At 43.2% G+C, this 21,034-nt stretch overlaps 1 protein-coding gene across 1 annotated transcript in view; it reads left to right on the top strand.

The window, feature by feature from the left end:
• Window positions 1-21,034, top strand: part of SLC25A12 (solute carrier family 25 member 12) — a 70,971-nt gene that overhangs the window by 23,219 nt on the left and 26,718 nt on the right. The window contains exons 6-11 of the mRNA XM_056861115.1: window positions 4,814-4,960; window positions 6,728-6,866; window positions 9,286-9,379; window positions 10,317-10,401; window positions 15,798-15,882; window positions 18,025-18,183. Of these exons, the coding sequence (XP_056717093.1) occupies window positions 4,814-4,960; window positions 6,728-6,866; window positions 9,286-9,379; window positions 10,317-10,401; window positions 15,798-15,882; window positions 18,025-18,183 (709 nt within the window). The remainder of the gene's footprint in view (window positions 1-4,813; window positions 4,961-6,727; window positions 6,867-9,285; window positions 9,380-10,316; window positions 10,402-15,797; window positions 15,883-18,024; window positions 18,184-21,034) is intronic.

The raw sequence follows: 21,034 nt of genomic DNA, 5'->3' as shown, positions 1-21,034 counted from the left end.
TATGTCTGTGAGCATTTGGTCATGGAGCCAATAGAGGGGAGATGACTCTGAACCTGAATTTGGTCCTGGGTGGTTCTGTCAGGGCCTGGTGTGAGATATATGTATTAATGTGCCAACTGGGGAAAGTGATTTCTTCCTATTGGGTTTAGCGTTTATGTAAATGGAAAGCTGCCCCAAAATTCCAACACAACCACATTTGATTTCCAAAGAGAACTTTGTAAACACGAGGATATTAGTCAAAAGGAAGCTGATGAGGGTAAAGGAACTTGTGTCTTTTCAGGATGGTTGGAAATAATAAATGGAAAATACGTGTCTCAGATGAGGGAGCTTTTCTCCCTCTCTCATAATACTAGAACACCGGGTCATCTGCTGAAGCTGGAGGGTGAGAGATTCAAAACTGATAAAAGGAAGTATTTCTTCATACACCAGGATGTGGTGATGGCTGCCAACTTGGAAGGCTTTAAGAAGGGAGTGGACATGTTCATGGAGTAGTAGAAAAGAGCAAGAGTCCAGTAGCACCTTAAAAGACTAACAAAAATATTTTCTGGCAGGGTATGAGCTTTTGTGATCCACAGCTCACTTCTTCAGAAAGCTCATACCCTGCCAGAAAATATTTTTGTTAGTCTTTTAAGGTGCTACTGGACTCTTGCTCTTTTCTACTACTGCAGACAGACTAACACGGCTACCCGCTGTGAATGTTCATGGAGGAGAGGGCTATTCATGACTACTGGGAAAAAACGGATACTAGTCACGATGCACACCTATTCTCTCCAGTATTAGAGGAGCATGCTCATTATATTAGGTGCTGTGGAACACAGGCAGGACAATGCTGCTGCAGTCATCTTGTTTGTGGGCTTCCTAGAGGCATCTGGTTGGCCACTGTGTGAACAGACTGCTGGGCTTGATGGGCCTTGGTCTGATCCAGCATGGCCTTTCTTATGTTCATTTTTAAGAGGAGACCAACATCGTTAAGTAGCACAGTCAAGAAATCCATGGAAGACAAGAAGGCTTCCTTATAAAAGGAGAAGGAAGAGGAACGTTTCTGGCAAATCCAATGTAAGATGACAATAAGACAGGCAAAAGGAGACAATGAGAAGCATATTGCTAAAAAAGATAAGCAGTAAGAACAAAAACAAGAAACCAGCCTGGACAATAGTTGAAGTCCCTTGAAGAAGTGCAGAAGGGCTGCTGGAGAAAGATTGGTATCTGACGAAAGGAGCTTTGGCTCTTGAAAGCTTATACCCCAAAAATCTGGTTGGTCTCTGAGGTGCTCCTGGACTCAAATCTAGCTCTTCCACTGCAGACCAACATGACTACCCTCTGAAAATAGGGGACAGTTGCCCATGTGGGAGCAGCTGTTTTCAATAATGTTGTTAGAAGAACAAAATCAAATACAGATACTGAGAGATGAAGTTCTAGGGCTCCAAGTCACTGGATCTGGCTAGCATATACCTGATGGTTCTTAAGGAACTCCAATTCAAATATATACACTTTGTTGCTAAAATTGGCCTGCCTTTCAGAGGATTGGAAGGTGGTAAATATAGGCTGTTACCGCGCTAGGTATTCCCAGCGATGTATTAAGAGTTTGAAAATGTTATAAAAAACATCGCTTTAAAAGGGTTTTTGGATGCCACGGCTAAAAAATGGTTAGAAGACGTCTTCACAGCTAAAGGGGCCAAACAAAGTGCGAACAGTATTTTTTATAACAGTTTCAAACTCTTAATACATCGCTGGGAATACCTACCGTAGTGCGGTAACAGCTATAGTACTGATTTAAAAAAAAGATCCAGAGGAGATCCAGGAAATTATAGTGCAGTTAGTGTAATGCCTTTGCCAGGTAAATTGGAAAGTGTTGTTAATGACAGCATTATCAACCACATGGAGGAACTAGCAGTACTGAGGAAGAATCAGCATGGTTTCTTTAAAGGAAAGTGCTGACTCACCAGCCTTTTGGAGTTCTTTGAGGGGATTAACAAGCATGTGGACAAGAGTTATCTGGAAGAAGTTATACACTTGGACTTTGTGGGGGGGACATTTTAGCCAAGTCCCTTGCCAAAGGCTCTGGAGTAAATTTAGCAATGATGGAATACGATGATGGGTTCTTTTGGGGATTAGGAACTGGTTGAACAACAGGGAGTAAGACTAAATGGACAGGCTTCACAGTGAAAGTCAGTCAGTAATGGGGGTTCCTTGGAGATCAGTGTTGGGGCCAGTCCAATGCCATTAAATTTGTTCGTAAATGATGTGGAATTGGGGCCGAGCTGAGCTGTGAAGCGGCCGTGCTTGTAGGTGACCCTGAATTATTCATGATGGTAAGAACTGAAGCAGATTGGAAGAAGCTCCAGAAGGGTCCAATGAGATTCAGTGACTAAATGAATGATGAATAAATGAATGATGAAATTTAAACCTTTACTTTAAATGTATACCAGTAGGATCGAGACTGGCAGTGACTGCCCAGGGAGGAGAATCTTAGGGATACCTCAGTTAAAATGTTAACTTAGTGTGTGGCAGTAGTGATAGAGGCAAATTTTATGCTATGGATAATTAGGAAAGGGATTGGAAAGAATAGTATTGGGATCAAAGAATCATAGCGTTGGAAGGTCCCACCAGGGTCATCTAGTCCATCCTCCTGCACAATGCAGGAAATTCACAACTCCCTACTCAATGCCCAGAAGATGGCCAAGATGCCCTCCCTCTCATGATCTGCCTAAGACCATAGAATCAGCATTGCTGACAGATGGCCGTCTAGCCTCTGCTTAAAAACCTCCAGGGAAGGAGAGCTTACCACCTCCCGAGGAAGCCTGTTCCACTGAGGAACCGCTCTGTTAGAAAATTCTTCCTAATGTGTAGATGGAAACTCTTTTGATTTAATTTCAACCCGTTGGTTCTGGTCCAACCTTCTGGGGCAACAGAAAACAACTCTAAACAAGATTTATAGTGCTGCAACATTTGGGGTACATGATACAGTTATGGTCCCTGTCTCACAAAGGATACCGTTATTCTGGAGAACATGCAGAAAATTATCAAGGGGTTGGATCATTTTCCTAACAAGGGAATTTTACAGAATTAGAGCGTTTTTACTGTAGACAAAAGGAGACTAAGGGGGGACATGGTGTAGGTTTTTAAAATAGTGCCTGGATGAAAGAAGTTGGATAAGAGATAAATTTTTCTCTCTCCTATAATGCTAGAACTCATACTGTACCCATGAAAATTGATGTATGGCAGATTAGGACGGACAAAAAGAAGTACTTCTTCACTCAAAGGGCAGCTTACTTGTGGAATTCACTGCTGTGGTTGTAATGATGCCCGCTAATTTAGTAAGCTTTAAAGGAGGATCAGACTCATTAATGGTTGATAAGTCCATCAATGACTATTAGCCACAATATCTAAATGGAACTTCCACGTTGGCTATGAAAACCAGGACCTGGGGCAACCATATAGGCAGGCTTTGGTCTCCCTGCCCCATTTGTAGACCTTTCAGAGGCATCTAGTTGGCCACTGCATGAGAAAGAACGTTCAGCTGGACGGACCACTGCGCTGATCCAGCATGGCTGCTATTGTGTTGTTGGGCTCTGTTTGATTGCAGTGTGATTACAGTGTTTTGGGTTAAATATTTTAACATGTGATCAAGGCCATGTATGTGCTGATACTCCCTCCTCCTAACAGTGACCCTGGGGGGCGGGGGGCGGGAAGCATTCTGTGCCAAACTAAATTAAATCCTATGTCAAGAAAAGTCAACTTTGCATCAAGTATAAATCAAGAACATTTTTCTATAATGGCGTGTTCTTCCTGAATTCATCTGCAAATAAATTGATTCTTTGGGAAAGCCAAGAATGGTGAAGTCTGTAGACATTGTGAAGCTAGGGGTGAGGGAAGGTTTTTGTACAAATAGAAATGTGGGGGGAGGGAAACAAAATATATGCAATACAAAGAAAAGCAATATTTTCTGGCGGTTTTTCCCAGTATACCCCATATTTCCAATTTTTCCATCAGAAAAATAGAAAAGGTCCTCTTGGGGTGGATATCCCCCTGATTTTTTAAATTATTCCTTCCATGTCTTCCTGTCTCCAGGCTGAAACACTGAATAGGGCAACAGAGCCCCACACTCTGGCTGCTATAAACTCTGATAAGCAGCTCACCAGCTTCTGAGATGTCACCAGATAGTGTTCATAGCTTTTCTTGGCAACCACAACGGGGTAGAATTTTGTGCACAAAAGAAAACATAAACTCTAGTTCTCATTTCAGGCCATGACCTTTTGAATCAGTCTCTATCACCTTCCAACACAAAGGAGGTTGCATACGGCACAGATTGGGATTTTTCCGATAGCTGCAACGGTAGTTGGAAGTGCTGTTCAAAAACCCACTCCTTTCTGATCACAACAGACTTAATTTGCAGTCATAGACCATCAAATATCCTAAAAGTTGAAATTAAATACATGCATAAATAGTTATGGACTGATGATACAAAAGATAAAAATGTAATGGAGACTAAAAACGAATAAAAGGATAAAATCCTCCAAGATACGCAAAAAACAGTAGAGATTCTAATCACAGATTGGTTATTCCAGAGCCTTAAGCTCAATTTGTCTTAGTTGCCAGCCAGGCAAATCTAGCCATACTATCAGATAAATTTGGGTTTGTATCTGACAAATGGAGCTCTAGATGATGTTTTCTGGGAGATCTTTCTGAGTTTGGTTAGGTCTTTAATTTGATAAATGGCCTGCGGAGTAGTGAATGATTCTTGTTTGTTGTAGCAGAGACTCTTGTTGCACCCACTTCCTGTATTTTTTTTTGTGTGTGTTTTTTCCCCCAGGAGCTGCAGTTAGAACACGCACGGCAAGCATTTGCACTGAAAGATAAAAACAAAACCGGTGTGATTACTGGTTTGGATTTCAGCGACATCATGGTCACTATTCGTTCTCACATGCTCACTCCTTTTGTGGAAGAAAACTTAGTCTCGGTAAGTGGCAAGAAACCTCTGACTGAAGTTGCCTGTGGCGGTTGTTCAAATTGAGATGTTGTGTGTGTGTGTGTGTGTGTGTGTGTGTGTGTTAAGTGCCGTCAAGTCGCTTCCAACTCATGGCGACCCTATGAATGAAAGTCCTCCAAAATGTCCTATCTTTGAGATGTTAGTCCTCCAATATTGGGAGTTCAGGACTATCCCTTTTACAGGACTGATTTTGCTACACTTCTAGGATTTTCCTAGGGGAATGCTTGTAAAAACAACCCAACAAATATAAGCCAGCAGGGAGAAGGCAAGATTGTTCTCCCAGTACTTGGGGAAGGCTTTACTTTCAATAACACTATTAGTTCCTTAAGACTGCGTATAACCCAAGTTTTCATTCTGTTTTGTTCACTACAGAAATAAATAAGATCTGTCTCTTGCTTTCTTCCAAGTATAATGATGCGCCAGTTCAGCAGAGCATTTAGGGATGCCATATTTAAAATGACATGTGTTTTATACATGCACACTTTCTAAGATACATATATATCCTCTGCTGCTGGGGGGAAAATGCAAGCTATTGGAGTCTTGCTGGATTCTTTTTCAGACAGTATTGCAGAGCAGAATACTTGAGGACCTCTATCAGACTCGGAAAACTTGTCTCCTCTTTCTAAGTCCTTTGTAAGAAGTAGATCAATTAAAGTATATCCCTTTACTGTTTTGTGAGCGTGTGAAATTATTTGAGACCAGCTGCATCTGATGCATACTAAATCAAACTTAAGGAACCCAGTTGATCCCTCATTATCCAAAATGCTTAGTTAGTCAATAATTCTGGTTATCTGCTGCCATTGCTATTCTGTGTGTATCTTCCTGTCAGTGATACTTGACTTTAATCCCAACCTGTGCTGAAAAATCTGCCCTGGCATTCTGTTTCTGGGCACAATTCAAAGGGCTGGCTCTTACCTTTCAGACCCTAAATGGCTTGGGGACTAGGGTACTTGAAGGGCCAGCTCTGTCATACTGTCCAACCTACCTGCTAAGATCTTCCTCAGAAGCCCTACTCTCTGTGCTTCACCTTCAGAGGTGAGATAGGTGGCAAGCAGAGGCAGGGCTTTTTTACTGGTCACACCTCATGTGCCCTTCCCCTTGAGATCTGCCTGGTGCCGTTTCCACTTTCCTTTAGGAACCAGGTCAAAATGTTTCTTTTCACTCAGGCTTTTAATTAAGGGGTTGATCTTTTGGCATCATTTTTATTGTGTGGTTCGAGCCCAAGAACTGTTTCAAGAGATCTGGCTGTGTTTTAATAGTGAATGACTTTTTTTGTGTGTTTATTGTATTTTACTTTTTATTGTATTTTACTTTTATTTTAATAGTCATTCACTATTAAAATGCAGCCAGATCTCATGAAACAGTTCTCTGGCTCGAACCATACAATAAAAACCACCTACCTCACCTCTGAAGGTGAAGCACAGAGAGTATAATTAAATATATTTTACTTCTATATTTAATTATATTTTTACTTTTTTATATTTTATGCTGGTTCTCTGGAGAGGCGACATATGGATTTTCTAAATAAGTAAATAAATCCCTGGCCTAAATGTCTTGATGCTCTGCTGGCTGGTCAAATAAAGGAATTGGTGTAGCACAGAACGGGCTCTCTTTATTGCACTTCTAACTATAATTTTCCTCCCTGTAGTAGAACTGAATGAACCTCATAAAGAGTTCTAACTTTATAATGAAGCCTGTATAAAGCTCTTTCTTTTTTGTTTTTGTTTTTCCCTCTAGGCTGCAGGTGGATCTATTTCACACCAAGTCAGCTTTTCCTATTTCAATGCTTTTAATGCCTTGTTGAACAACATGGAGCTTGTTCAAAAGATATACAGCCTCATAGGAGGTGGTAGGAAAGATGTGGAAGTTACAAAAGGTAAAGCAGTGGATGTCACTAAGTTTGTGATTACTAAATAAAGTTGGTGATAGTGGAGTGGATCCAACCATCCTCCAAGAGACCTTCCTCCCGCTTGAGGAGCCTTCCTTCAAGTTTAGCGTCTCTTCTTCCAATGCCTTTTCCCTATGAACTTACCTGTTCACTCTGGTCATCTTTGGAGGCCCTGCTTTGGGTGCCCCTGCCATCTGAGGCTAGACAAGTAGCAACATGAGAATGGGATTTCCTGGTCATGGCATCAAAACTGTGGAACTTCCTTGCCAGGGAGATTTGTCCCGGTGTGGTGTAGTGGTTAAGAGTGGTGGACTCTAATCTGGAAAACCGGGTTGGTTTCCCCACTCCTACATATGAAGCCAGCTGGGTGACCTTGGGCTAGTCACAGTTCTCTGAACTCTCAGCTCCATCTACCTCATAAGGTGTCTGTTGTGGGGAGAGGAAGGGAAGGTGACTGTAAGCCGGTTTGATTCTCCTTAAAAGGTAGAGGAAGTCGGCAGATAAAAACCTACTCTTCTTCTTCTCCTCCTCCTCCTGCTCCTCCTCCCGCTCTCGCTATCCATATCATCTGCCAGCGGGTGAAGACTTTTTTTGTTTTATTTGGCATACCCCTGATAACAGCTGTTGGTCCTCCTCCCTGGTTCTAGTGTTTGTTTATATGTTTTTATTGAATTATTTTATAATTGTAAATGTTTATAATTGTTCTAATGTTTCACTGTTTCTATGGGCGCTGCCTTGGGGACCCTGATCAGGTGGATAGGCTGCATAAAAATGCTTTAAATAAAACAAAAGTTGGAGAAAGGTTTCAAACTTTGCCTAGTGGAATGGTAGGATAGGGGTCGGATCCACGAGATTTGAACACATTGTCAGGCCACAAGGCTCTGGAGTAAGCAGTTTCTCCCATTCACTTCTATGGTGGAGGCAGCCCTTCACACCTGTCCCCAAGATATGCTGTCCATAGCAGTTGCTGTGAAGAACTTACAGGCAGAAGAGCTTTATGTGCTCATGATAATTTCCACACGGTCCAGGGAAGTGTTGGCTGAAGTATTGACCTTCCACAATCCAGTTTTGTTAGTCTTTAAGGTGCTACTGGACTCCTACTCTTTTCTACTGCTAGTGACAGACTAACATGGCTACCAATCATGATTCCACAACCCAGAAAGGCTATTGGTGTGCAAATAAACAAGGCGTTATCTTCTTGCAGTAGATGTTTTACTTCCTCTTTAGAATAGCTGCACTCTCTTGCCTAGTTGGAACATGGCTCATTAAGTGTCATATGCAGACATCTATTGGATCACGCCTGTGACGTTGCGGAGGGCAAGTGACACAATGCCTGCTCCTACCCATCACTAGATGTTCAGATTGTGTTAGGGACCCAAGCATTAGCACTTAGCCTTTAAAAAGGTAATTTGCAACAGAGGCGCGAGTGACTACTGTCTAAGAGAAGTAAGGAAAAATAACTTGCCAATGAACATTTTAAGAGTATAATGTATCATTCTTTTTGTTATTGCATGGTATACATCCTGTGCACGATCACAAAAATCAGAATTCAGTTTAATTGATGGCAGTCTTTAAGCAGAGGCTGGGCAAACACTTGTCAGGTATGCTCTAGGCTGATCCTGCATCGAGCAGGGTGTTGGACTAGATGGCCTGTACGGCCCCTTCCAGCTCTATGATTCTGCTTGCTCTGGAGTCCAAATGTTGCACAGTGCTTTAATTTATGTTACAGTGCTTTAATTGATGTAAGGCTGCACAACTGGAGCTGCCTTAGAAACAAGGGATGTAAGAATCGAACCATCTTTTTAAAAAGGTGCCAAAAGTTCATACAGCAGGCCAACAATCCTAGCTAATTATTCTCCATGTATATCAAAAAAGCTATTTTGTTAATCCTTAATTTTTTCTACAAGGCATAGTTTGAGTATGTTCAGTCCCTTTTTTGTGACGAGAGTGTTCATTCCTGAAATGTTTGGACTGCAAGTGCCTCTGATCACATGCAGATGGCCTTTAGCTCACTACTGAAGAGCTTCAGTCATCCTCTGACCATCCAGGGGAAGTGATTGAAGTTCCAAAGTTCTCATTTTTAGATCATCATTGTTTTGACTCTTTCAATAAATAGTGAACGAAATTCACTTGGTGATTTTTATCTATTTATTTATTCAAACATTTGTATCCTGCCTTTCCCCCTTGGTTCAAGGCAGCTTACAATAATAGTTAAAACATCGCCAGCTAAAACCAAATAAAAAATTGGTTGCTTGTTCTATAGTTGATTATAGCACATTGTTGTTCCTTTCACTTCGGGGTTTGGCTTTTTCTTCCATAAAGCTTTGCCCATGGTGAATTGTGTATTAAAAATTTACAAATCTTTATGCACAGTCAGGTCACTTTCTATCCTTTTCTTTAAAAACAGAGGAGTTCTCCCAATCTTCTATCAAATTTGGACAAATTACGCCTTTGGAAATTGATATTCTCTATCAGCTGGCTGACTTGTACAATGCTACAGGGTAAGGGTAACGTCCCTTTCATATTAATATTTCTAGATTATACTTCCAACATAGTTTTTTTTTTAAATGCTGACAACTGCGGACTGAAATGCATTGTGACCTAGACCTTATATTCCTACGGGTGGGATCCAATGCAGCATCTCCACGGGTGCAATGACGTCCACCCACAGAGCTTGGCTTTCATGGCTCTTCGCTCCAGCAGCATCCCAAAATCCCTCCCCCAAACCCTGATCCTGGGGGAGCAGGGTTGCTAGATCTGGATGGGAAATTGCTGGAGATTTTGGGGGTGGAGCCTGAAGAGGGCAGGATTTGGGGAAGGTGGGACTTCAGTTGGGTATAATGTCATAGAGTCCACCTTCCAAAGCGGTGAACTGATCTCCATTGCCTGGAGATCAGTTGTAATAGCGGGTGATCTCCAGCCACCACCTGGAGGTTGGCAACCCTGTGGGGGAGATGAGAACCCTGGAAATAGGATTTTGTGGGGCATTTTGTCATGCAGAGGGGGAGGGACCATGGGAATCCTTGTGCCTATGGAAAAGCTATGCTGGGTTCCAGTGCTGGCAACCAGCATGAGACTGGATAAATGGAAACCTGATGAAACGGCATTGTGCAATGCCACAACATGACTTTTGACTGTGCAACTGGAAGTGATATAACCATGTCACCTGCTCTTCCAGCATTTCCCCAAAAGTCCATTGCAAAGACATTAGAGTCGGGAAATTCCCAGAGTGTCATGTGATGCCATCTGTCCCCCTGTTGCTCTATTGAGCACTGGTGGGGAATGAGAAGTGCCAGCGGAGAATTCTTGCTCTTAGTAGGCATCTGGCAACCATGGATCCCACCCTATATCTCTGTACATGTCCATCAACTTTCCGCAGTTGTTTGTCCCCGCTTGTTACATCTAACAAAGATTTATTTTCCATGATCTTGCATACAGACGCTTAACACTGGCTGACATTGAGAGAATAGCACCCTTAGCTGAAGGGGCATTGCCTTACAACTTAGCAGAACTCCAGAGGCAGGTAAGTCCCCTAAAACTGATGAGTTCTAGAAAATGTGTGGTGGATATTGAAAGCCTGGTCTCCTGAAGTAAAAAAAAAAAAAGTACAGCTCTTCCTGTTGAAAGACGTCCACAAAATTCACATTTATAGTTGCTTTGATCCACAGGTAGGGTTCCCAGCACTAGGTGGGGACATTCCTGGAGGGTGAAGCCTGAGGAGGGCCTCATAGGGGTATAATGCCATAGTTTGCACTCTCCAAAGCAGCCATTTTCTCCAGGGGAACCTGATCTCTGTCACCTGGAAATCAGTTGTAATTCTGGCAGATATCCAGCTTACGCCTGGAGGCTGGTAACTGTATCCCCTGTCCGGTGTGCCTTAGGGCGAAGTTTCCCTTTCAAAACCCAGCCCTTCAAATCCTCCCCCAATTTATTTTCAAGCTATTTCAAATAACAAAAACTGGTTTGGCAAGAGAAATGGTGAAAGGGGAAACGGCTTGCGGTCCACACGCATTCCCATCCCCTACCCTTGCACAGCTCCATCTGACAACGCTGACCAAACATCTTTTAAGTTAGAAGACCGTAAATCACTGGTTCCCAACCGGGGGTCCGTGGACCCCCAGGGGTCCACGAGAACTAAATGAAGGTCCGCGAAACAAAGTTATAAACCCACAATAAATTAATATTTTCAATTAAAAGTTCCCTATTATAAAAATATATATTCAAATATTATTCTAAGTGTAATGTTTAACTAACAGTTATGATTAAAGTTTATTTTCAAATTCTCGGGAATTTTTATTTTGAACCTTGGGGTCCCTGCACCGAACAAAAAAAGTCCTAGGGGTCCCTGGCCAAAAAAAGGTTGGGAACCACTGCCGTAAATAAAGGTGTTTCGAGGGTTTGGTAGGAATAGCCACCTAAAGAGAAGATCAGAAAATACTCTTGTACCCGTCTGGATGGTGGTGACCAGGCCTCTTGGACTACTGCCAGAGCGGTCAAGAGGAGGTCACTCCTAAATCATAAGAGAAGGAATTGGGTCACTTCCTGATATTAAAAGTGGCTGTGATTATTTGCATTGCTGTGTTAAAATCAAAAACCAACTTAAAAAAGAAGTCTACCTGAAACAAATCTAGGCATTTGCATCATTTGAATCAACCTGCCAGATCTTGATGGTTGGGGAAGAAAAGACCCAGTCTTCTGTCAAATTATTTTATGAGTCTTTGTATGCAGATGTCAGTATTTTGCAAATGATTACATTATCGGGATTGTTTTGTATTGAAGCTCCTCTTCAGAATTAACTTGTCTGGTATTTCAGTATGTCCCTTCTGTTGCCTAATAACAGTCTTTCTTTGTTACTTTTTTTTTTTTTTTTACAATCAGCACATGAAAGATTTGTTAAGACTAATTATTGTTCATGGAGATTGACCAGGACAGTTTGGCTAGACTGATTATTGAATTTTGCCTCTTTTGTTCGATCGTCGTTAGACCTTGTTTCCATGGCAACCAGAGGGCGATAACCCCCATTTTGACGTTGGCTGTTGGGAAATATTGCATTAAAGTAGTCCTGGGAAAGTAAATGGAACTTCTATGGAAAAATTAGTTTCCAGGGGGTAGTGCCTCCCTCCCCCACAGCATTTGTAAATTGCTGCCTACTGAGAAACTCTTCCTGGAAACTCTCGTTCTGTGGGAATGATTAAACATTTAACATGACTTGGGCCTGACTCAGCTTTCCCACATAGGATGATGTCAATCATATGGACTAGGAAAAGACATGTTCAGCAAACATTTAAGTTAGAAACTCGATGGAAGCTCAAGGAGAGGGGTCCTTCCTTTGATGCTACATTATCACAGTGGGGGGGCAGGAGGGAGGGGAAACGTGTTTTCTGCAACCCATAATGACCTGAAGGTATTCACTGCTAGAAGATGTGGCGATGGCTATATCCATTCATATTCAAGGCAAGAGACATTTGGAGATGATCTGCCATTGCCTGCCTCCGTGCCACAACCCTGGCATTCCTCAGAGGGCTCCCATCCAAATACTAGCCAGGGTTGGGGTTGGGAGTGTGTGACTGGCCCAAAGTCACCCAGCAAGCTCCCATGGCCTGAGTGGGGATTTGAACTTGGATTTTCCAGGTCCTAGCCAACACCTAGCCGACTGTTCACCGCACTGGCTCTCTTGTTTTTATATACTTGTTTAAAAAAAGGATTAGATAAACCAATGGACTGACTTCCAAAAGTTGCTTGATGTAATATCTAAAAGGGGAAACTCCTAGGTCAAGAGCAGTGTACCTCTGATTACTGATGGTCAGATTAAGCAACAGGGATGGCTATGTTGATCACGCCTTGTTCATTTGCTTTTCAAGGCATCTCCTTGGCTACTGTGGCATGTCAGTTTTACAGATCCATAGATCTCTGGAGCTATTAAATTATCACAGTTTTAAACCAAATAAAACCCCCCAAATACCCCTCCAGCCTACCCAAAGATGCCCGCTGTTCATATCCCATCAGAAGCCCTGGTAAACAGACACGCTTTGCAGCACTGCTTGAAGATCTCCAGTGAGGGGGCTATATTTGGGGGAAAAGGCAGTCTTGTATGGTTGCCCCTCCCCACCTTGCAGACCTGCTGTGTTGTTGAGCAGGGGGAAATGGAAGCCTTTTGGAGCCTGGAATCCCTGTGCCGTTGCGAGGAGGAAGCTGATTGCCAGCGTGGTGTAGAGCGGTGGATTGGAGCGGTGGATTCTGATCTGGAGAACCGGGTTTGATTCCCCACTCCTCCACATGAGCGGCGGAGGCTAATCTGGTGAACTGGATTTGTTTCCCCACTCCTCCACATGATGCCAGCTGGGTGACCTTGGGCTAGTCACAGCTCGCTCAGCCCCACCTACCTTACAGGGTGTCTGTTGTGGGGAGGGGAAGGGAAGGTGACTGTAAGCCGGTTTGATTCTTCCTTAAGTGGTAGAGAAAGTCAGCATATAAAAACCAACTGTTCTTCTTCTCCTTCTCCTCTTCCTCCTCTCTATGCCATTAGTGGATGCCTCAGCCCCGGGGTACAGAAAGAGCAGGCTGTCCGACTGATAGAAAGTGGTGCTCTCTACACTAGACATAGATTAATTTTAAACTTTTTATTAACACCCCATTTTTGACATAATTAAAAAAAAGCTAGCCTTTCAATCACATTTGCAGCTGGTATTATCACGGAAAGGTTTCCTTTGTCTGGTTCTTAAATGTCTGTGTACATTGGCTTCGTGGAGAGATGCCGGTGACAGTAATTTTCTATTTATAAATATTCATGCTCTGAAAGCCATAGCATTAATTATGCTAATTTACATATCCTAACGCAACACAGGCGTGCCACCAACTATAGTAGGCACCGTCATAAATAAGCTGAAAGTTATATTTCCATTACTAGAAAAGAGAAAAACAGACACAGAGTGACTCACCATTGGGACATACAGCAGCATACAGTTTGGGATTGGGGTTTCTTGAGGGTTATAAGGAACTGAACAAACATAGAAGGATTAAGGGGGAAATGTACAAGGAGTGCAGTAAAGGCTTCAGTGGGGAAAGACTTTGACTTTCCTCCATTTCTTAAATCTGTATGTTTTTACTGAACCACAAAATCCAACAATAGTTTCAAATACTGGGGGTTCCTTTCGGAGAGAGCTGGGATGTTCCCAAAGAAATAAACAAAAGGCCATACAGATAGAATGCCTGGAAGACTGTGGTGTAGGCTTGTCACATCAATCAGTAAAATAAAATAAATTGTGGAAGTATATCCCAGTATAGGAATGTGTTGTGGGTGTGGGACTGCGGATGAACCCACAGATCTCTTCCATCCAAAAGCGCGGCCCCATTTGCTTGAGTAGATGACACTGCTTAGTATGCACATCTTTGGTGCATGTGGTTGAAGTGAATGGGGCAGGAACTCTGTGTCGTGCATCAGAACGTACCTGGAGCTCAGGAGCAAGGTAATTCTGTTAGTCTGGGCATGAACTTCTAAGTTCCCTTTATGAGGAGTAGCAAGAACCTTACATAGTAACCCCTTTCAAATGTTAAGTCTATGGGCGCCTCTGAACCGAACATAGGCCCTCTTGATGTACATATGGCCACCATGTTGTCGGAACAAGGGCAGCACACTTTTGCTTACAGCTTCAGTACATATGAACCGACGATGGCTTGATCAGGGTTTTGTGTAGCATGTGCCAAAGATGTATGCGGATGCAAAATTCATACGTTACCCTCTTCACACAAAATGGCAACCTTGCATATTGGGAGCACATACTCCTAATGTGTGATATTTCATTGATCCTGGTAAAGGTGAATGCAATGTCTGAGAAAATATTTTATTTATTCTTTCAACTTCTATCTGTTTAACATAAAAGTATGTTGAGTGCTTAGTACTTTCTAGGAAAAAATACACAGTACGTGTAAAAAACCAACCAACCACAAAGTCCTGGCTTTCCCTCTGTATATTGACAAAATAATTTGTTTTTCATTCATACTGTCTTTAAGATATGGGAGATCTAAATTGAAAGGCACCATGTGAGAAAACAGTGCTTGCTTTTTGTCTGACTTTTTATTATTATTCATTTTCACTTTAAACATCAAACATATCCCATTTTAACAATGATTACAGCCATCTGTAGCTGAAACAACAGAACTGTAACGCATTATACAACAGAGATACTTTTAAAAAATCCCAAGCAAGAAGTAGAAAAGCAAGACAAAAGCAAACAAATATACATAAAAAGAGTTCGATCCCAACGGAAGTTGGTTTCAGGTAGCCGGCTCCAGGTTGACTCAGCCTTCCATCCTTCCAAGGTCGGTAAAATGAGTACCCAGCTTGTTGGGGGTAAAAGGAAGATGACCAGGGAAGGCACTAGCAAACCACCCTGCAAACAAAGTCTGCCTAGTAAATGGCTGGATGTGACGTCACCCCATGGGTCAGGAATGACCTGGTGCTTGCACAGGAGACCTTTATCTTTTTAACCAAGTTTCTACAATTTCTGCGTTGATGACAATTTCTGTGTCCTCGTTGTAATATTATTGATAATCATTATAAACCAAACCTTATTCAAACATTGCCTCAACACTGGAATCGTTTTCTGCTTCTGCATTTGAGCCAAAGTCATTCTGGTTGCAGTAATTAAACACTTGAGCAAAACACCATGCTGTTTTCCCAGTCTGTGTGGTACCTGACCCAAGAGATATGTTATTGGGGGCAAATCCAAATAATGTCCCAGAATAGCCACAATTTCTGTATGAACCATATCCCAAGGGTTCTGTGCCAGTATATTGTCTGATTTATTTTTATGCTCAGTTTTACAAAAGCACAGCTGCTTTCGGTTCTTGTATAGCATTCCCACATTTTTGTGCGTGTCTGATTCTTTCCCTTTTTCCTCCTTCCTTCTTGACTCGCAGCAATCTTACAGCAATCTGGGCAGACCCATCTGGCTCCAGGCCGCTGAGTCTGCTTACAGGTTCACTCTGGGCTCAATTGCTGGAGGTGAGTGACATGTCTGTATGCCGTTTTCAAGCTTGGGCTGAGGTAACCTTATCTTGCTGTGCTGGTGCAGATCAGCCTGAGATGCCGTTCATTGTTCCCCGAAGTAAGGATGTTAGGGGGTCTGAAGAGAGCTCTGTATTGTTAAGGGTTTCCTCCCCCTTTCCTTCAACCCTTCATCAGAAGTCCTGACAGAATGCGGCCCTGGCACTGCCGGCTCCAGACAGACTCCAGAGCAAAACTTGCAGAATGATATAGATAAGTCTTCTCGGATACAGTAGCTGACTCCCCTTTAATTATATTCGATGGGACTGATACCAAGAACAAAACAGAAGTGAAAGAAGGAATTGGGGGGGGGGGAGGGAAGCATGAGATCTCTGCTGTTTAAAATACATAGTTATTAGAGACTGTTCAGTTACTAGTCAAGTTTATTGTATAAGGCCGTAGGCCATTACAATCTAAAACAGTATAAAAAGTAAAGGTCCCCTGTGCAAGCAGCGGGTCATTCCTGACCCATGGGGTGATGTCACATCCTGACATTTACTAGGCAGACTTGGTTTACGGTGTGGTTCACCAGTGCCTTCCCCAGTCATCTTCCCTTTACCCCCAGCAAGCTGGGTGCTCATTTTACCGACCTCGGAAGGATGGAAGGCTGAGTCAACCTTGAGCCGGCTATCTGAAACCAACTTCTGTTGGGATCGAAGTCAGGTTGTGAGCAGAGCTTGGACTGCAGTACTGCAGCTTACCACTCTGTGCCACGGGGCTCGTTAAAACAGTATAGCAAGAGGTTAAAACACAAAACCAGGATCATTAGAAGAATACAAAAATTAAAAATTAAAATACGCCCATTCGGCCCTATCCAGCTTTACCACCTTTCATGATTTGCTCCGCCCTGATTTTCTTGGCCGCCAGGCCATACAGCGCCATTCTTTGGGAAATATTTGGGTCCTTATCTGATAGCAAATTGATTAATCTGTCAACGTCAGATGATAATTGTGACTCTGAAAGAATGTTTGCCAGAAACCTGTTCCGGGGCTCAGTGTATAAAGGACAGGCCAGGATAGTCCAGTTACTAATTTGCTCCTTAAACAGGATGTAGTAACACAGCACAATCTCTCTCACTTTTCCTCTGGAGTTTTATAACTTAAGGTGAGCCATTGACTTTTGAGTTAAATCATTCCTATTCTGCCGTTTGGGCTGAGGGTGAATAGATAATTCAGTTTCATTCTGACCTAGCTCATATCCAGTTAAAGGAGCTTTGGTGGAAGCAACAAGGGTCAGAATCCATCTGTTTCCTGACCTTTTGAGGCATTAAGGACTGTGCAATCCAGGTACCCTCTTCAGCAAGAAAAATTTACGCTTTCAATTTGCTTGTCTTTCCAGAGAACTGTCTCTTTCCCCACCCCCATGTTCACGAAAATTGGACGGTGTTCCCATTACTTCATGGCTGCTCCAAATGTTTTGTGAATGGAGCTGAATTTGAGCCAAGCGGCCAAAGCAGCACTTTGAGGGCTTCTGATCACAGGTGGGGGTGGGAATGGAAGCATAACGATACAGAGCACCGCCATTCTTACCTTGGGAGACAGTGAGTGGCACCTTAACTGATCCGCATCAGCACAACAAAATAATCTCTCTCCTGAAAAGGCGTGAAGAAGCCATTGTGAATGTGTGCCGATTGCCTTTCCCTTTATGACTGGATAACTCTAACTATCCCATGGCTCACTGGCAGAGCATCTACTTGGCATTCAGAAGGCCGCCAGTTCAGTCCCTGGCACATCCACTTAAAAGGATTGGGCAGCAGGTGATGCGAAAGGGACCCCGGAGAGCTGCTGCCAGTCAGAATAGGCAAGACTGCCCTTGATAGACCAGCGGTCTGACTGGGTTTAAAGAAGTTTCATACACTCACACTCTTAAGATTTGAGGTAAGAATGTCTTGGGCTTGTTGTATATTTTTATAGGTCTTTTGCCCAAGATAATAAGCTTTACTTACCAGGCTGCCTTCCCACTCCTATTCTTCATTGGGCCCCTTGGGTATGATTCAGTTGGCGTTGCGTCTGCAGGAAGAGACGGCATTATCCGCAATGACATATTTGTATGTGTGCATGACAAAGTGGAGTATAAAGTTTGATCACATTTCATTTACAGCCGTCGGAGCTACTGCTGTGTACCCCATTGATCTGGTGAAGACCCGTATGCAGAACCAGCGCACCTCTGGGTCAGTCGTCGGAGAGCTGATGTACAAAAATAGCTTTGATTGTTTTAAGAAAGTGTTGCGCTATGAAGGCTTTTTTGGCCTTTACAGAGGTAAGTGAACTGAAGTCACATTATCAAATAAATTCAGCAGGCGATCTTTATTTTTTATTTTTTTGAAACACCAACATTAATGTCCTAAGTGCATGTGCCCTTTTCCAAAGGAATGCTTGTGCAAATTGGCTTTCTCCACTGTAATGAATGGGGAGGCCATTCGCATTATGAGAAGGTCTGTGTACACATTTGAGCTCCCATTTCAGAGCAGATAGAAGAAGAGTTGGTTTTTATATGCCGAATTTCTCTACCACTTAAGGAAGAATCCTTTCCTTTCCTTTTATCACTTAGAAGCTCCTTGATCAATTGATCTTGAGCAGCATATATCTAGTGTTGGAGGGATATAAGGACTGAAACAAATCTTGCCACTGACAATGTAGCCTTGGGGTCCCTATCGCTTAGTAAAAAAGGCATTATGTCAGTCACAGAGGCATTGGATTTGTATGTTAAAAGGGGGGAAATATAGTGCAATCGAAGCTCCTCGTAAAAGCGGCATTCCAAAAGGGCATGAGCTAATGAATCAATAGAGCCAGAAGAGCAAGGGCAGATCCTGTCTGAGTATGGTATATTCAAAATTCTGCCCTGCATTACCATAGAAGGGTTAGCATTCAATCTAGCCAAGCAAAAAGCTCTACAAAGACGAGGAGTTGTCAGATAATATGTATAGGCAGGCAGATCACGTGAAGGGGGTATTCCGAAGAACTGGGATGAACAGACGCGACAAGCACGAAAAGTAGTGCTGTTATAATCGAGCTCTTTAATGCACTTTTAATTTTGGTAAAAGCTTCAGTTTTCCCAAGATCTAAAATCATATCCTGCGAGAAGCCCAACAACGACAGTTTCTCATCTAAGATTTTTTGCCATGAGGATTTAAAAGGGTCATGCTTCAGAGAAGCTAGGAACCCCTCAGTGCTAAAGCATTAAGGAAGAATCAAACCGGCTTACAGTCACCTTCCTTTCCCCTCCCCACACCAGATGCTCTGTGAGGTAGGGTGGGGCTGAGAGAATGTGACTAGCCCAAGGCCACCCAGCTGGCTTCATGTGTAGGAGTGGGGGAAACAAATCCAGTTCACCAGATTAGTCTCCACTGCTCATGTGGAGGAGTGGGGAATCAAACCAGGCTTCCCAGATCAGAGTCTACTGCTCCAAACCACCGCTCTTAACCTCTACACCAAGCTGGGTTGGAGCTGAACATAGAATTAAATGCCGACCCATTTCCCTCCATGGAATAGTTAACAATCACATATAAGCATGGCTTCCCAGTTGCCAACAATGGGTAACTGGAAGAGTTGTCTTCAGCTGTGTTGTGTTTGAGGAAGCCCAACCTTTTAAAACTTTGATTGTTTTAAGAAAGGGTTGCACTATATATTTTCCCTAGACTTGCTGGGGAACGTCGAGTCTTCTTGATTTTAACTACAAAACACAGCAAAATTCCCTTTGAACAGGGGCCTGACTATTTTTTTTTGTTGTTTAGAAAAAAACTGCAAAGATCCATTTTCTATCATCTCTGACATTCTAGAATCCAACTTTGGAATTGTATCTGAAATACATTCAAGGCTTCTCATGGTAGCGCGTGTGGTGTTTAAGAAACAATTCACACTTTGTCTTTAAAATGCTGACACAAAAGGCACCCAAGTTTAAATGGCAAAATATGTATGCTGGGTTGTCAGTTCTGCCTGGTGCACATGCCTATAAATGGACGCTTTCCCTGCAATAAGCACAGAATTGCTGCTGTTCCTGTGCTTAGCCCGGGGAAGTCCAATCATGTAAATCCTCCCGCACCATTCATAAGTGATAGTGCCACACCTGCATGCTGGTAATTAAACCTGAATAGATGGGGTTGGATCCGATGGCCCTTGCAGAAGCACCCTTTCCCCTTCCCAGAGCAGTCTTCTGCAACCCCCCACCCCAAATGAAGTCTTGGGAACTTCTGTGGGCCAAAGGCCACCTGTTGGAGAGGGCTGCAAGTGAGGATGAGGAACTTTGTGAGGTTCTCTCCCATCTCTCTCTCCCTCCCTCCCTCCTCCAGCAAAGCCTGTTGCTGGTGAAAGAAAGAGAAGTGGCTATTCCCCCCCCCCCCAGTGCAGTCCCAACAGGCTGGGTAGCCTTTTGTTCTAAAAGCTGACTCTCTGCCATGCCTTTACAGAAGTAATAGGGCTGCTATGGAAAGCAAAGAGACCAGAAAAACATCTGCTCCTATAAACATCTTGTTCTTTTATTTTGTGGGCAACCATGAATAGCCCAGCGTAGCCTGAGCTTATTAGAACTTGGAAGCTAAGCAGGGTCAGCCCTGATTAGTCCTTGGATGGGGCCACCAAGGAAGTCCAGGGTTGCTGTGTGGAAGAAGGTAATGGCAAACCACCTGTGCTCATCTCTTGCCTGGAATGATCTGTGGATGGGGACACCATGAGTTGGTTGCAACTCAACAGCTCTTCCTCCTCCCCCTCCTCCTCCCCCTTCCTCCCCTCCCCCTTCTGCCCCTTCCTCCTTTTCCTCCTCTTCCCCCTCCCCTTCCTTCTCCTCTTCTCCCTCACCCTCCTCTTCTTCCACCTCACCCCCTCCTCCCCCTCCTCCTCTTCTTCTTCCACCTCTTCTTCCTCTTCCCCCTCTTTCCCATCCTCCTTCCTCTTCCCCTCCCCCTCTTCTTCCTCTTCTTCCTCATTTCATATGTTGCTTTAGCATATTGAAATGCCAGTTTTAAGACCGAATGAAGTTTGGGTTCACCGCCTGTGTGCGCGCAACGCTCAGAGTATTTAACTGTGTTAATGGCTGTGGGAGGTGGGCCTCCAGGTGTGTTTGTCTATTAGTTCTTTTAACTTGCAGGCACTACTGTGCTTAAACGTTCTTCTCG

The sequence above is a fragment of the Euleptes europaea genome, chromosome 15 (genome assembly GCF_029931775.1).
Source record: "Euleptes europaea isolate rEulEur1 chromosome 15, rEulEur1.hap1, whole genome shotgun sequence".
Classification (NCBI taxonomy): domain Eukaryota; kingdom Metazoa; phylum Chordata; class Lepidosauria; order Squamata; family Sphaerodactylidae; genus Euleptes; species Euleptes europaea.
Note: the sequence above shows the minus strand (reverse complement) of the source record. Positions and strands in the feature narration are given on the sequence as shown.